The 17,109-nt window shown below is 43.6% G+C and overlaps 1 protein-coding gene across 1 annotated transcript in view; it reads left to right on the top strand.

The window, feature by feature from the left end:
* Positions 1–7,936: 7,936 nt before the first annotated feature.
* The window catches only part of CCDC6 (coiled-coil domain containing 6), a 47,963-nt gene continuing 38,790 nt past the window's right edge, over positions 7,937–17,109 (top strand). The window contains exon 1 of the mRNA XM_080621540.1: positions 7,937–8,287. Coding sequence (XP_080477666.1) covers positions 7,985–8,287 — 303 coding nt within the window. The 5' untranslated portion in view covers positions 7,937–7,984. The remainder of the gene's footprint in view (positions 8,288–17,109) is intronic.

Below are 17,109 nucleotides of genomic sequence, written 5' to 3' on the forward strand. Positions count from 1 at the left end.
TGGGTTGGTGCTCTAAGGAGCAAAAGTTTGGGATATTTTTAAATGAACTGAAGAGAAATTATTAGCTAATAGACTGGCAGCACGCTGTAAAATTATTACTGTATTGTGTACTGGCTATAAGATGTAGAATCTTTCAGTAAGCCAATCATCTGTAATCATCCTAGCAGTGTAATATTAGGTTGTTAAGGCTGCTGTGTTTTAAAGGGCATTTTTATTTGGGTTTTGGTGAAATACTTTAATTTGTTGATTATATTCATATGGAAACAGCATTCATTGATAATAGCTCTAATTACATATGTATGAAAACAACAAACACTGGATGATCTAGTTGATTATTTAAGCATAAAATAAATTGTGTTAAAACTCTTGGATAATGTGTTTTTGGCAGTGTTCTTGTACCCTAAGGCCGTGTGGCTTCACAAGGCCAACTGTTAACCACCCCTGGTTTTTTTTCTGCTTTTCCTCTTGGTTTCTTTTGTCTGACCCACTTCCTTGTCTTACCAATGTGACCAGCTATCACTTGGCAGGCTGTCCCCAGGTAGGGGAACAGGAGAAAATACAGCAGTCAGCACATCCTCAGCAAAGCTAAGGAAAACCCACCTCTTGAGATGCAAGAGATGCCACAGGTGTTGGGTAGGGACCTGTGCAACACAAGTATGTGCACCCTTCTTCTCTAACATGTGATAACTCTAGACCTCCTCTAATTCCTTTTGCCCCATCAAACCCAGGAAAAACACTACTGAAAGCCATTTTCTCCCCAGTGTGTATCAGTCAGACCAGTAACCAGCCCACTGCAGATGATGTAAATAAACTGTGTATCTCCTGTATATGGCATGCACTTCTTGCATATCGTAGGTGATGGACCACGATATAACAAATATGCCTGAAACTAAGTGTTGTAGGCAGCATCAGTACACACACTGCTGTGGGTTGCAGGCTTCTGCTTGGGTGCAGTAAAGACATTTTATTACTCAGGGTTCAGTTCTATGTGACTTTCAAGACAACATGGCAATGATGTATTTTACCCTAGCTTGGCACCTGAGGAAGCACCACTGCTACAGATCCAGCTCAGTCTGCTGCTTTATCTGCTGACCCACACAGGAAGCGGCCCTCACCTGAGGTCAGCAAAGCTCTCCTTGACTGTATTGAAAAGCACTTGGCTTCAGGAAAGTAGAACAGGTTGGTTTGTCAGCATTTCTGAGTTCTTAGGGCTGCCAGCTTTTGAAGCACTGACAGCACATGAAGTAATTTTCATCATTTTAGCAGCCAGTCTGTGTTGCAATTTACGTTTTACCTAGGTCAGGATAGAGCTGGTACAATGCTGATGGTCAGGTCCTCATGCCAGAGTCTGGAGGGTAAATGCCACTTATGCCACTGGAGAACAAATACATCTTATTGCAGGTCATAGTCCAAAAGCAACAATCATCCTGGAAACCTCGCCGACAGGATGCCTCTCTCCCACGTGCAAATACCCAGATCAGCTGAATGAAAAAGAATGTTTCCAGTAAATGGTGTGCAGATGTAAGTATTTAATGTTATATCATGATTTTACAGTTGGAAGCAAAGGCTATGGTGACTACCAGCAGGAAGGCAGGAGGAGCACTGTAGAAGAGCTTCACTTAATCTCTGTAACAGCATCCAAGGCAGCATTTCATTTGACTTACTCTCTCCTCTGCCTGATGCTGGTGAGGAAGAAAGCTGTGACTGTACATTGAAAGGTAATTCTGGCTGGCAGAAGCTCTCTTTATGTAAGCAGAAAAGTGGGGTTTCCTGTGCAGGTAGCAGAGCTGTGCAGGGGAACCTAGACAGGTCTCCTGCTACTGGTAGTGGTTTATGTGGCACCTTCAAGCCCAGAGAGTTGGTCTTGACCATGACAACACACATGAGTAGCTACTGGCTCACCTTGAGGCTTTCCAGGGATGCTTTTGCAGCAAGGCCCAGCCGTGAGTAATGCTCAGTGCCTGAGCAGGCTGTGGCAACAGCAGACGAACCTCTCAGGCCGTCCAGGCAGGGTGGTCCCCACTGCTGGCAGGACCCAGTCCTCCAACTCAGCCAGTCATGTCACAGCTTGCTGCCTTCTGTGAAGCTTTGATACAACAGAGATGACAAAGGTGGTAACAGGAACTCTGTAGCTTAATTTGCAGAGTTTAAAATTTCACATTAAATGTTGCAGAAACAGGATTTTCTGGATGTTGCTTTGTTTTGCACTGAAGGTATTGATTCCAACAGTAGCTCAGAATATTTGGGAAAAAAGAAGGCTGAAGCATAAATGTTCATTTGAAAAGGAAAACAGAAATCTTGCCAGTACCAGCAAACAGTGCAGACAGCCCTGGAGTGAGTGAGGGCTCTACCTCTAAAGTGCACTTTTTCCTTTTTTTTCATATTTGCCCTTAGAGGCAAAGCTGTAAGTCATAGGACTCTTATTACATGTATCAAAATAAACTCGATGGCTAAATACAGTGTTCTTTTCATGCTTTGATACATGGTTTAGCACTACTTAATAATGCTGGAGAGTATCCTACCATCCTTTTTCCATTTGTGAAAGAGTATAAATTACATTTTATTTGTGGCCGGTAATAGTTTTAATGTCAGAAATTCTAAGAACTCCCATAGTGCAGATCTGACATTAGTGGGATAAATGGCAGTCACTTGCAGGATTGCAGCACTCTGGTAATTAATGCTAATTTCCTGGGGGTTGTTTAACACAGGCTTTGTCCATAGCACACACTGCGCAGGAAATCGGGACATGTTCTACCAGGGGCTTCTGTAGCCTGGCATATGGGGCATGTGCCTCCAAAAACCCTTTCCATGCCCCCTATGGAAGGAGTTTGCAACTGGGGTTTCTTTGGGCTGATCAAGTCAATAAAATCTGATGAAACTCACTGAAGTCCATCGGTGGCAATTTTTATAATGTAACCTGTACAATAACAGCAAACTCTGTGTGAGCAGCTTGGCCTGGAGGAAAGCCGGTGCTGCTGCCCTGGCCTGAGGTGTAGAACTGCATATAGTTCCATGCAGTCTGAGGGCTCTGCAGGAGCACTGATTCTGGCTTCAGGGCAGCTCCTCTGCCCACCAGCCCTCTCCTTAGGAAGGGGGTGAAAGTCGGAGGGCTGGGGGTTGCCTGGCTGAGGTGGGTACAGGGATGCTGGGCAGGGTATCAGCAAGTGGCTTGGGCTTTTTCCTAGTTACATGCAGGAAATGGAAAGGCTACCACTGACCCATTGCATCTGTGGCCCTGGGATTGTGTGCTGGGATTGCCAGGGGGAGCAGGAGGGAGTGGATGCAAACAGGACCTCTGTTTTCAGGGCAGATCCCACCAAACTGGAGCTGGAGGAGGAAGAGCTACCAGTTCAGCTCCCTTCTAACCCCAGAGTGAGCAAGGGATAGAAAATATGGTGGTAGTAAGGAGAAAAATATTCTTGCAGCATTGAAAGCACAGCAGTTTTCCCATGGAGACATGGACCCGAGGGTAGGGAGAGGGAAGAAAGGAAAGTTAGATCCATCCTGCTATAAAGCGCTTGACATGAAAAACAGTCTGTCACTGGGAGAGGAAAAGGTTAGTGAAGGACAGAAAAATTAATTACTCAAGGAAAAACTATGTATATGCCACATTTTTCATAACTGCTGATGCTAAAAACAGTATGCTAATTGTGCATGGCTTTATTTATTTGACCCAAAGTCCTGGAGGAAGGCAAAGATTTATAATAAAAATTTTACTGGTACTTTTCCCATCACGCTAATGTTCAATTATTGAGAGCCATTTGCGCCATAAAATAAGCAATGCACAGTGATCCCTCGTTCACCAACTCCCTTGGAAGGCTTCCAGAGGCTGGATATCATTATGGCATGGCCAGACCAGCAGGACCAACCTAGTACAGACTCTAAAAAAAAAAATCCCCTGGGAGAACAAGGATACAAACTAAAGCCTCAGAGCTGAAGCTGTATTAGGTGCTGGGTGTCTACCATGCAGCACCTTTTCATAGTCAGATACTCCACTCTGCACATAGGCTTCTTTTCAAATACAGTTTTCTGATTAAAGAACTGTTGGTCAGAAAAGCAAATCACATGGCATTATTTTCATCTGAATTGCTTGTTAGAAAATGTGCTATCCTGCAGCAACTGACACTTTAATCCACAATAGTAGCAAATTGAGGTTTTTTTCTGCTCATATAAGTATCTTGCAAATCGTGGTTTCTCCTTCAACAACCCTTCCACAATGGTAAAATCTCCACATACGCACTCCATTTTCCCTTTGCATTCAGGTAATGATTTATTTTTTTTTTTAACACTGCCTCAGTTTATTTTCCTGTAATGTTTTTCATTAATTGCATTTTAATGCAACTTTGCCTTTCTTTTATTCCCCCCCCCCCCCCATTTCAGCTGGGTACTCTGAGAGCCATACAGAATTTTTCCTGGGGTTAATTAGCTTCAGTTTGTCTTTTTCTCTTCAGACCATAACTACTGAATATTTTAATAAAATTGCATTGTTATAGAAGGTCTTCCAGCTGATTAATGGACCTCTGAAATTACATTAAAGATTACATTAAATCTCTGAACGCACCTCTTCTAACCCCTCGTGCCTAGCAGTGTATTTTACACAAGTATTTCTACTGTTGATTTGAGTTTATGAAACACTGTTTCTAATTGCTCATTACCTCCTGTAATGATAGTTTCTGTGAATAAAACCCTGCCTTTTTATTGCTGCATCTTGATATGAGTATCTGCTGCTCTGCTATTATTACAGTGCTGGTGACATTTGGGGATTCTTCATTTGGACCAACACCTCCCCTTGCTCCCTTATAGTTTTGCATTTATTTTTTGTATAATACAAGAATATTGGGGCAAGGAGGATGGTGACCTTGTCCCACACGTGCTCCAGTGGGGAACAGGGCTCCAGCAGTGGAGCCCTGAAGCTGCCATGTGGGGCAGCCTGTGCTGCACGCCCTAAGCCTTTAAAAGGGGGTTTTGCTAATTGTACTTGTACCACAGTTACACTTCTTAATTGGTTTGGTTAACATCTTACAGATGTGCAAAATGTGATTATTTTGGGGGTGCTAATTAGGATAAAATTTTCTCTCTTGTTTATTAATTTGGAGTAGTTGGCTGTAATTGTAATTAAGGATATGGGTGCTGTTTTTAAAATGACTGAAATGCTGTTATGACAAGAAGGATGCTGTCTCAGACCTAAACATCAAGGGCCCTTGATTTTTCCTCCCACTCCTCCATTGACTCAGTGTTTGTCACTGGCAAGTACCTCAGCTCTCTACCTCCCTTTCTTGCCTTCCAGGGCTATTGTGTGAATTAATTAGATAATGTTTCAGCACGGCTTTGAACTGGAGAGTGCTACAGAAGTGCCAAGTTAAAACTCATTGTTCTGAAAGCTGGTGTGCTGGCTGGCAGTGGGATCTCTGATGCAAACCCAGCAGAGAGGGGCAGTGAAGCTGCCAGGGGAAAGCTCCCCACTCACCTCAAGATCCCTCCTCTCCGTCCCCACCATCTGTAGCACCTTCTGCCTGCTCTGGAAACATTCTGGTGAAGGCAGCTCCAGCAGCTGACTGGTGTGATCCTGGGGCTGCAGCCCCCTGCTGAGCTGACCTGTCTGGGCTGCTGGATTGAGGACGTTGCCTGCCCCTCTCAGTCCATTTTCAGGCTAGTCCAAAGGAGCAGTGGCCATGTCCTCTGGAAAATTATAGTGCTCTCAGCAAAGCACTTAAGATTAACATTGATAGGCCTGAAAAGTGGCTTAAGGTTAAGCATGCCGTGCAGCTTGCTGGGTAAGATTAGCCTGGAGCAGATGCATGTTTTGCTGATGCAGGTTTTCAAAATATTTAGGCCTTGGTTCAACAAGACACTCAAACGTGAGCAGTTCTACTGAAGGCAATGGAAATAACAGGCTGATCAAAGCCAGGCAGCTGGATGAAGAAAGAACATTAAGTTACAAACCTGTTTGTTCAGAAATGAGTTTGCTTTGAAGAGCACGTGTGCATGCGGACAGGGGCAACAGAGCAAACCAGCTTGCCTGCCATCACCAGCACTGTGGAGTTTGTACATAGAATAATGCTTCCTCGTGACCCAGCTGTGTTCAGACAGCTTTCCGAATACCAGCAGACCTATTTAAAAGCAATGCTATTGAATTGTAATGACCTGTCCATAACAGTGCTCATTATTTGTCGAATACTCTTTTAATCCCTCTGTCTTTTTATTGCAAAGCCCACACTGGTAGAGAGGCTCAGCCCAGGCCAGTGGGGCAGAGGAGTTGGTGGCTGCCCCGGACAGTAGGACTTGTCTTACAAGACCTCATGGATGTCGTGCATCTATAGCAGCATCTCTTGATGCCAATGCTCTTCTGTTTTGGGAGGAATTCCAGCTTGACGAAGCACAGGGATAGGAAATCCAGCTGAGCGGGAGGGAGGAGGGGGGAGTTACAGCTGGCCAGAGTGGTGCTGAGGGTGGCTGATGCTGATGCATTATTACATTTGGATGGTTTCAGCAGGCTCAGTGAGGAGCTAACAGGATGCAGGAATACAGCTCAGTTTCCACAGGGCTGGAAAGGTGGTGCAGGACCTTTTCTAGCCCTAAAAGCTCAAAGATGATGCACTCTGACAGGGCTGATGCAGAGCTGAATGGAGATCCCCATTTCCACTCCCCATCCTCCATTTTGAGCTCTGTTTGCTTGCATAACATGCTGGGGCCAGACACATGGACAGACATCACAGAGTAGTACCCATTGCTGAAAACTAGGAACGAATGGCCCTTTTACTGCTATTCTTATGGTTAAGGGATTAAAAATGAAATGACCTGCACTTATATTCCCAGACAGGCAAAAAGAATAATTACAGAGATGGAATTCCTTCATATATTATAGCCATTAAAAAGAGTAAAATTTGAAATTTACTGTGGCATGGAACAAAAAGGTAGTGCTGTTAGAGATAATGAAATCGTTACTTGCCATTAACAGAAAAATTACTGTTGTTAAAAGACCCTTCATAAATAATTGAGAAACCAATTATACAGTCTTGGTGACTAATTTATCCAGAAGCAATACGGGCCACATTATGCCTTATAATGAACAGCGCATACACTCTATCTCGCTATAGCTTGTGCCTTTATTCAGCTGCTTCACAAAGTAATAATAATTTAAAAAAGGAACTAATGCACATACTAATCCAAAAATACCTTCTCTGGAATGAGAGATGGGTGTTAATGTATCTTAATTTAAAGCGGTTTACAGACGTACAGAGGCCTGAATCAACACGCCATTTTGTCACTCACGCTGTGAGGGGGAGTGGGCCTGGGGGCTGGGGATGGGACCACCGCCAGGCTCACCCTGCCTCGGCGTGCTGGGGTGACCCTGGCCCCATCTGCCTGCAGTGCCCAAAATCGGGAGGCTACCGGCTCCTCCGAAAGCGAAGGGGTCTCTGGAGCAGAAAGGTACAGCTCCCAGGCATGAGGCTGCCCCGCGGCCTCTCTCGCACTGGGCAGCACCGCCTGCTTCAATGCTTTAATTTTATAGGTATATTATTTTAAAAATAAGAGGTTTTCAGTTGTTTGAACAGTGTGTAAATGAGCCCCTGAGGCTGCAGTACAGCGCTGCCGGGTGGGCCCGAGGTTTTCCCACACGGATCAAAGGTTTGAGCGAGGCGCGGGTTTTCCGATATGCTGAGGTAAAACAATCGGGGCCTGAGTACAGGCTGTTTGCCACGGGTAATTTAACACTTAAGCGAAGCCTACCGCGCCGAAGCGATGCCGTCGGGGCCGGCCTGAGCCGCCGCTACAGCAGGATAAAGCCATTTTTACGCTCTGCTATGAAACGCGGCGCGCTCCCCCGTGGTGGTGGTGTCGGCGCGGGTCGGCAGGCGGCGCTGTGGGCGGACGGTGAAGGCTGGCGGCCCCTCTTGGCGCGCGGGGAGGTCGCGGCGCCGGCGCGCGGCGGGCACCGCCCCCTGCTCGCCTGGCGGCGCGGCGGCGAGCGGGAGCGGCGGCGATGGCGGACAGCGCCAGCGAGAGCGACACGGACGGCGCCGGCGGCAGCGGCGGCGGCCCGGCGGGGCCGCTGACGGCGGGCGGCCCGGCGGCGGGGCCCGGCTCGGGGGTGGTGGGCAGCGGCTCGGGGAGCAAGGCGGGCGGGATCGTGATCTCGCCGTTCCGGCTGGAAGAGCTGACGAACCGCCTGGCCTCGCTGCAGCAGGAGAACAAGGTGCTGAAGATCGAGCTGGAGACCTACAAGCTCAAGTGCAAGGCGCTGCAGGAAGAGAACCGCGACCTGCGCAAGGCCAGCGTCACCATCGTGAGTGCGGGCGGCGCCGCGCCGGGCCCAGCGGCGGGCCGGAGGGCGGGCGGGCGTGTGGGGGTGCCCCGCCGCGGGGGTGTCCGCGCAGGGCGGGCCCGGCTGCCGCCGGCCTCCTCTCAGCCCTAGCCCGGCCGCGGCCTTCCCATCCCGTCGCTCCTGCCTTCTCCGCACCCAAGTTCCCCCGCGGTGGCGGTTGAGTAGTTTACCTCAGGAGAGCCCGGCTGTCACCGCGGCCCGTCCGGGGGGCTATGGGGCAGGTGGGGTCACCCCGCGGCTTCGCGCCATTCCTGGGTCCTCCCCGCGGTCCGGGGTCCCTGCAGGACCGGGGGGGAAACCGGCGAGGCACCGAGATGGTTCCCTCACCGCCCCAGAGCTTCGTGGCCGGCCCGGCTTTCCGCCGGGAGGTGGCCCCGCCGCCCCTGCCCCTGCGCCCGGCCGTCCGAACGGTGAGGGCTCGGGAAGGGGCGGCTCGGTGAGGGTTTGAGGTGAGGAGCAGTAGGGTCGTGCAGGGGAAGGGCAATGCTGGATGTTCCCTGAAGTTTCTCAAAGTAGAGATATTATTTGAGTATAAGTAATCTTCGGAGATTACGGATTATTTTGTCAGCCGTCAACTCTTCAGCCGCTGTGCAGAAGCAGCAAGTTGCAGGTTAGAGTCTTAGTCATGTCCAAGGAGTGTTTGATTTATTTGCAATGTTTTGTTAGATGTGGTATTTCAAGAGGTTATTTAAAAACTCATTTAAAATAAACCCCTTATGCAATGTGAGTAACACACACCACTCTGTCCCAGGAAAGGCTCAGCTACTGGTTTATGAGCACTGCAAGGTTAACTTGATATTTAACATCATTTTATCATTTAGGCATCAATCCTCAGTAAAGTACATATGAAAATGCAATGATTATGACTTTTTTTTCTTCTCTGTGAGTTGGGAGTTAAGAGTTTAGACAAAGGGGTTTTTTGCTAATTTGGTGGTTAGAGTTATCATTCAGATAGTGTAATGGTCATAGCCAGTATGCAGACGAAGTGGGTAACATGTTAAAGTCTGAGTAAAGGTAACACTGATACTTGCATACACTGGCCTCCACAGCCTTGACGGTGCAGATGGAGATGCCTCAAGAGGTTGATCCCACCTCCTTCTGCTCATTCTCTTCTCATCTGAATTTTCACAGGGCTTACTTTATTGCAAGCATGATGGCTATTTAATTGATAATCAGTTTTTCATTGTCACTTTATCTAGCAAAGGAATGGAACTTGTCTAGGCAAACCTCTCATCTGTTCCCAGTAGTAAGCATTCGGTGTCTAGCAGGATGTGGGCCGGAAGAGTGCATGAAATACAATACAGAAGTAATTTATTCAAGGATGACAAATATAGTGCTAGTCGAGGAAACATGTGCTTTGTTAATACTTCACGAGAAGAGAATGTGTCTTGATTAGGTGGCAGCGGAGTGCCTTCTAATGCTGAAAGGGGCTAAGACATCTTGTCAGTCAGACATTTTCTCTTTGCCTGTTAGAAAGACACAGCATCTTTCTGAACCCCTGCTAGGTGTGTTGTTTGTAAACAACTTGAACAAAATGTTTGCATTAAAGTTCTTTGGGTGATGTCTCTGTGAACTGATTATCTTATATTTTAACTTACAAAAAAGGAAGTGTTTTCTTAAATCTAAACCCCAGTCTGTATGTTTTTGACATCTTGCGTAAAGAGAGAAAAGGTGTTGGACTTTCCTAGCAACCTGTAGGCTGTCTGGAAGACCAGCATATTTAGTAGGCATTCTGTCTTTGGTATGCTAAACTGTGTGCACAACTGAGTAAACCATTTCTAATTCAGCAAACGGTGAAATAATGAATGCAAAGCATAACTTTTTTTCAGGCCACTGAGACTTTATACTGTGGTTTACGTAGTCTGTAATATAAATGCATTTGCAGTCAAAATACTTTGTTGTGTGGCTTACTCATATACAAGTGACTGAAGATGAACTTTATTGGAAAATTGAAATGTGTGTCTTTTGCATGTAAATATAATTAAATAGAAAGCTTTCTGACTTTCTCCATTATTATTCTAAACCTGTATCAGTTTATTCCTTCACCAGCCAGCTCAAGTTCCTTGCCATGTGGCTGTGCCGGCAGATGGGTGCTGTGTACAGTTTCCTGTTGTAGACATTGTAGTGTCACAAATCAGCTTTGATTTTTATCAACTGTTGAGGATGAGCTGTGAAGTGCAAATGAAACCGACAGGTAGCCAGAACAGAAGGTGAAATAACTAAACCTGTGTGTTGCAGGTAAAGGTGACTCCTCCAATCAGGCAGCTCTTTATCTGTGACCCTTTTTTTGTCCCATACTTTGAGCCCTGTTGTGCGGATGCTGCAGGGACTCTTGACTTGCTCTAGCTCCCACCCTTTTCTTTAATGGTTTTGAGTATTTTCCTTTTAAGGTTTACCAGGTAGAAAATGGTGTTTTTCCTCCTTCCTCTTTTGTCTATGCTGGTGTGTTAAATGACATCATCATCTTTGTTTTTGTGTTTGTGCATAGTAGTATTGGTGTCAGCGTGGATATGTATGGTTTGGGAATTATTTAAATAGCTCACTGCATAGGATCCTATTCTATTTTGTAGTTAACTGTTGTGTGATAGGGTTGAAAATAAGCATTAATGAAGCATAGGAGACCTACATTAAGTAGTTGCACATGGAAAAACTGACTGAGAAAAGGTGTTGACTTGGCAGGCTTCTACGGTTGCTAACTTCACATGTGCATTCATCTAAGCCATGAAAAAACAGGTGCTGCTTTAATATGAAATTACTGAAATGAGCTTGGACTAAGTGTCCAAAAAGATGTGCAAACTCTGCTCCTTCTAGTAGCCTGAAAAGCAGATAAAATTATGATGCTGCTCATGTACAAGGCTGTGAAATTAAGTAAATGTATGTGATCATTTTATCTCATCTGCTTCTACTGGTGACAAGGCGTGAGGGAGGGAGCAAAGAAGGAAAAAAGCTAGGTACATTTCAAGTGTTACCTGGCGGTGTAAGAGCATCACATTACAAGACGCAAAGTTTCAGATCAAGTATTAAAAAGAAGCAACTAAGATCACTTGACCCATTTGCAGGGTGTTCATTTATATGTATTTAGCAATCTTTAATTGTATGATCTCATGTTATGTTTCTACAAGGTCTTTTTTAGGAAGTGGAGTGGATGGAGCCTAGGCTGGGAAAAATCACACACCTGAAGATCTGAAATGCTGTATATATGAGATGTGAAGTAGCAAGTTTCGAGATGTGAGGCTACAGTGCTGCATTACCAGAAGTGGATTTCCTGTGTGAACTTTCTCTTTTTTTTGTTTTGTGGACAAGATCTATCAAGCAGGTGTCGTATTTAGTGGACTAAGTTTGGGACAGCACAACTTCTCTAGCTAAATAAGGATACTTTCAAAACTAGATGGTGGTGGTGGGGTGACTGCCTTTCAAAGGATGGAATTGTTACATGTGACAAAAGCTGAAATACTTCAGTCGGGTGTAGGTATGTCTCAGGATGTTTCTTTTCAAGTTGGTAGAACTTGGATTTCTGACTTCTTTTTTCTGCTTTTCAGTGTTTGACATAACAAAGTCATACTGTTTCAATGAAAGCCATGTAACGTTTAACTGATACTGAAGCATTTTATATTTCTTTGTTATTGTTTTGAACTGACAGGCCTCATACAAACAATGTGCTTTTAATAACAAAGAATTTTAATTCTTGATTGCTACAGGTACATACATGTTTACTCATGGATGTTGGACTCAGTAAGTTGTGTAAATTGGCCTACAAAGTCGGGCGTCTTCTGTAGTGTTAGAAAATTGAAGTACAATAAGTCGTATTCTGTTGTTTATCCTTTTTAATCAAGATGAAACTACTGTATTTGGGAAGCCTTAATTTAAAAATGTTCGTGCTCCAGAGTGCTTGATATAGCAGTTTTAATGCTTTGTAACATAGATTTTAAAAGCCCAGCTTCTCTCTCTCTTTTTCTTTTTTTTCCTCTGCAGTTTTCTTTGTCAGGAAGGGAATTATCCTTGAAACTCTGATTTATGGTGCTATGTGCATCCCCAACAGGATATCAACTCAGATGAGAGGGTCTTATCCAAAATGCTAATGACACAAGTAACACTTGGATGCTGGTTTTTGTGAGTTACTGCTGTCTGGTAGTGACTGCTACATCACTTGCTGGCAAGGAGCGTTGGTACTTGGGACTGCTGCATGCTGCAGTGGGTTGCAAGTGGCAGTATTTTACTGTGAGACCTCTGCTGCCCTTGTCTCTGTAGCTAAACCTGTGCCTCTGTGCCTTGGCTCTAACCTTGTCTTTTTTTATTCCCTGAGCACTAGCAGAGAGCAGTTGTATCTCCTGGTTTCTCAGTCTCCTCTGTGTTTCTGCAGAGCAATGTGAATAGCCTCCCACCAGCTGGGAGAAACAATGGAAGAAAAAAAGCCTTACTCAGCTCCTATTTCCTTGCCTCTACTCACGAAACCTGAATAAATGTGTTGCTTTTGGTAACGGCCGTCTCCTGAAAACAAGCAAGCTTTCTGGATCTTACAGATTAGAAAAATCCTAGGTGGTATCATAGACTTGTTACAATTTTCTCAATAAACAGCCAGATTTAGATGCTGGAAATAAATAGGATTTTAGCATTTTGTTCTCAAGGAAGTACACAGTGGGATTTCTCTGTGTGTGTATGCATGAGATCTGTTGTTGTGGGTCTTCATGGAAAATGTCAGGCTGGATAGATAGTTTGGGGGAGTGAATGGGCGTTCTATATTGTCAAAAATCCCCTGCAGAAATGCTTTTTTACAGCTTTTTTTCTTTTCTGGAGTTTGCACCAGAATTTCAAAGCAGAACAGCTGTTTCAGAACAGAATATGTCTATTAATAGCAGAAGAAAGGGCAGGATAGGCTAAATGAATTGAAATATGAACCTTTAAAAAGATGCTCACTTAAGGGCACCTGTATGAATGAAAGAAATCAATTAGTAGCAGCTAGAGGTAAAAAGCAAACCAGGAAAGCAAAGATATTAACATTTTAAAGGAAATATCTGTAAGTTTGTTATATACCCTTTATTTTAAAGTCAGTCTTGCTTCTGTGAAAGAGCACAGTCAAACTCCATCCAAAATTTTTCAGGAAGAGCAGGCACATAGGAAATGAGTGTCTTGTATTTCAGTTTTACATTTGCCTCAAATTCTCAGGAAGTTTCTATTGAGCTTCTACAAAATGTCTGTGAAGGAAAAAGGAAGCTTAATAATGCACTTTAGTGTTAACTGTTTTGGTCCTTAGGTTAACATAGTAAAAGCAGTGCTTGCTGCACGGCTGGCAAACTAATTGTAGAAAGGTCTATTAGCATCTGCTTCCATTTGATAGTTATGCACAGCCACTAATGTATTGAGTTCCCAATGACAGACGTTGTCAAAAACAGCAGGGAAAAACAGCACAGTACCATTTGTCTGTGGTATGGGCTGGCTTCAGTATGGATGAAAAAATAGCAAACAAAAACCACAGATAAAACAGTAATGTTTCAGGACTTGATTAAAGTAGTTAATAAGCAGGAATGATTGTACTTTCAGGGGGTTCAAGGCTTCAGAGGGTTACTAAATCATCTGCTTTGATTTGTGTCACATCTTCCTGTTTTACTGAGTTTTCCTGCATTGAATCTCGTACCTTACCATGAAATATGTCTTTGGGAAGGGTATCCAGTTTTAATTTGGAGATTCACGGAAGTGAAGAACCACTGTGCTTGGAAAGGCTCTGGTGTCCTACCTCTCATTCTTCTCATCAGCTTCGTTAATGCTGAGCCGTTGGCTCCTGCTGTGCCTTTTGGCTAGGTCAGTGGGTCTTCTGGATCTGCTGCTTTCTCCTTATGAAGATATAGGCTGTAACAGGCATCTTCTAGTTTAGTTTGACAAACGAAACTAAGTTCACAGGCTCTGAGATGCTAGAAATCTAATGTGCTGGATTAATGTGCTGTGGGTATTCGATGCACTGATTTTTTTATATTTTTTATATATATATGTATTTTTGGGGTTTTTTTCATTGACTATTGTCAGTTGTCTTCTGTGAGCTTACTATTGTGTGCTCTGGCTGATATAGCAGAAATACAGTAGCACACCTGTGCTTCTTCCAGGTCTGATTTGTATTGCTGGGTTGTCTGGTAGATTTGGTGCTGGTTATTGTGGAGCTGTAATCTCAGAAAAGGCCTTTATCTGTGGTTTTTATTTTCTGAGACTCTCTCCTTTAAGCCTTCTGGTTTTCATTATGAAGAACTACCAAACCTTAGATTTCTCCCCACTTCCATCCCCCTACCCTTCCCCGTTATCAATTTCACCAATGCTATGTACAAAAGAGAAGGTGAGCTGTTTCTCTTTTGGATAGCATGTGTTTGGGTAGCATGTGTTACAGCATCTCACATGAAGCTAATACAGAGGTGGTGTTTGTTACTTCTCTCCATGACCATTCTCTGCAAGATTGGTCCTTTTTTTCAGAAGTGCAGCTTCGGTGGAATTAATTTTTTTCAAATGAAACAAAATGTGAAGGTGGCTGTCCTCTTATTGTTTTTTTACAGCCTTTCCTATCTCAGTCTCCCAGAGTTTATCAGGAATAACTTACTGAAGACTAATAGCTAGTGAATATTTTGAACATCATGCTTAGTGCATGTTGGTGTGAAATTTGTAGTGAAATTTCCCACTGATTAGTGTTTTGAAGTCAGTAAGTCACTTTGGAAGTCCTGCTATATACTTTGATTATCTTATAACCAATTTTAAATAATGTATGACATGTATTGCTAAATCAAGAAGTCATATAGGTGCCATACATGCATCATACACCTTTGCAGTTATCTTTATTACAAACAGTCCTTGCCTGAAAGATGAATCTTTGCTAATCTGCTACAACTTTTTCTCTGTAAAACCATGCTGAATAACCCTTTTCATATTTCTGTCCTTCACACAGTAGGTTGTTTCGAGTATTGCCATTGGGTTGATACCAAACGAATAGCCATCTGTGTTTTGCTTGCATTTAAATATTACACATCAGCTCTACTTTTTTTTATCTGTTACTTTATTGATGTTCCTGTGCTTAATAATGGTGGAATGTCTTCAGTCAGTAGGAATACTGGTATATTGCCCTGAATTACTTTGGGGATGAAAGTGAAATAAGAACTGAGATTGTAGAGTACCTTTGGGAATTTTTAATAAGCAAAGTTCTTGGTGTTACCATAGGCATGTTGGTATGCATAGAAAGTAATTTTACTTTTCTCTTGGGTGAACTCTGTCACTGAGGTTGTATCTTGAATTGTATGTCAGAACTGGTTTGTAGTCAGCTTTTAAGAACACTGTTTTATGTTGAGTTTGAACATTTACTGATACTAATGGCCATTCTTTCTCAGTGAATCTCCAGTGATTTAAAAACATTTTGAAGGAAAGATGTGTTTTAGTTTTTTTGTGAGACCTCACCTGGAGTACTTATATTCAGTTGCAGGGCCCCCAACACAAGAAGGACATAGACCTGCTTGAGAGAGTCCAGAGGAGGATCACAAAGATGAATAGAGGACTGGAGCCACCTCTCCTGTGAAGACAGTATGAGAGAGTTGGGCTTATTCAGCCTGGAGAAGAAAAGACTCCGAAAGGACCTTAGAGCAGCTTCCAGTACTTAAAGGGGCCTATAAGAAATCTGGAGAGGGACTTTTTGCAAGGGCATGTAGTGAAAGGACAAGGGGGAATGGCTTTGAACTGAAAAAGGGTAGATTTAGATCAGGTATTCTTCACTAGGAGGGTGGTGAAGCACTGGAACAGGTTGCCCAGAGAAATTGGAGGCCCCGTCTGTGGAGGAAGTGTTCAAAGCCAGGTTGGACGGGGCTTCGAGCAATCAGATCTAGCAGAAGGTGTCCCTGCCCGTGGCTGGAGGGTTGGAAAGTAGGTGATCTTTAAGGCCCCTTCCAACGCAAATCATTCTAAGATTCTGTGATTTGCAGAAACGTTAAAGAAATTTTTAGTCCTGACAGTTGAGTGTTTGTTTTTATTTGGTTTGGTTTTAACTTTTCAGTTAAAATACAGACATTGTAGGCTGATTGTTGCATATGGAGCCAGTCCTTTCAGCTATGGAAAGTCCTCTATCCCTTCATGCCTTCCTCCGCAGAATTTTTTTCCTGGAAAAGAGGATATTTCCTCAGCTTGGCTCTTACTCTGATTGCTGCAGAAATTCTTAGGATAAGGCCTTTTTCCTCTCCTCTCAACTTTGAATTTGACTTTGTTTGAAAACTCATATTCTGTGCATTAACATTACACATAATGTTTTTCAGTTTGAGGTAGGCTTAGTAAGGTAGATACAAATCTCTTCAGCTCTGCTGTAGATCAGAACAGCCTAACATTGTTTCAGCCAGCTGGAAAGTTTCCTCAGATGTTTTAATTCTTTAAACTATATAAAAATGTTTTGTTTCTGCTTATTGCCATAAAGCTAAGGTCTTTTCAGTTGCTTTATTGTTGTTGATGCTAATCATATTTAAAAATCCTATCACATATATGAGTAATTCCCACAGTGATACACTTTGGTCCTGAATATAAGTATAAATGTTTCTTGACAAGTCAGACATAATAAAACCCAACAATGTGTAATGGGCTGTATTATGAAGTTATGCTTCTTTCTGTGCTTTACAGTTTAGTTTCTACTTTCAACAGAGGGTTTTTTGGTTTTTTCTGGTAGTAGTGGGATTTACACTTTGTTTCCCTTCACCTTCAAATAAACAACAAAAGCAGTTACTATGAATTTTGCAAAATGTAGGGGTTTAATCACCTGTTTTCAAGAGCTTTAAGCAGTA

Source organism: Psittacula echo, assembly GCF_963264785.1.
Source record: "Psittacula echo genome assembly, chromosome: 6".
In the NCBI taxonomy this organism is placed as follows: Eukaryota; Metazoa; Chordata; class Aves; order Psittaciformes; family Psittacidae; genus Psittacula; species Psittacula echo.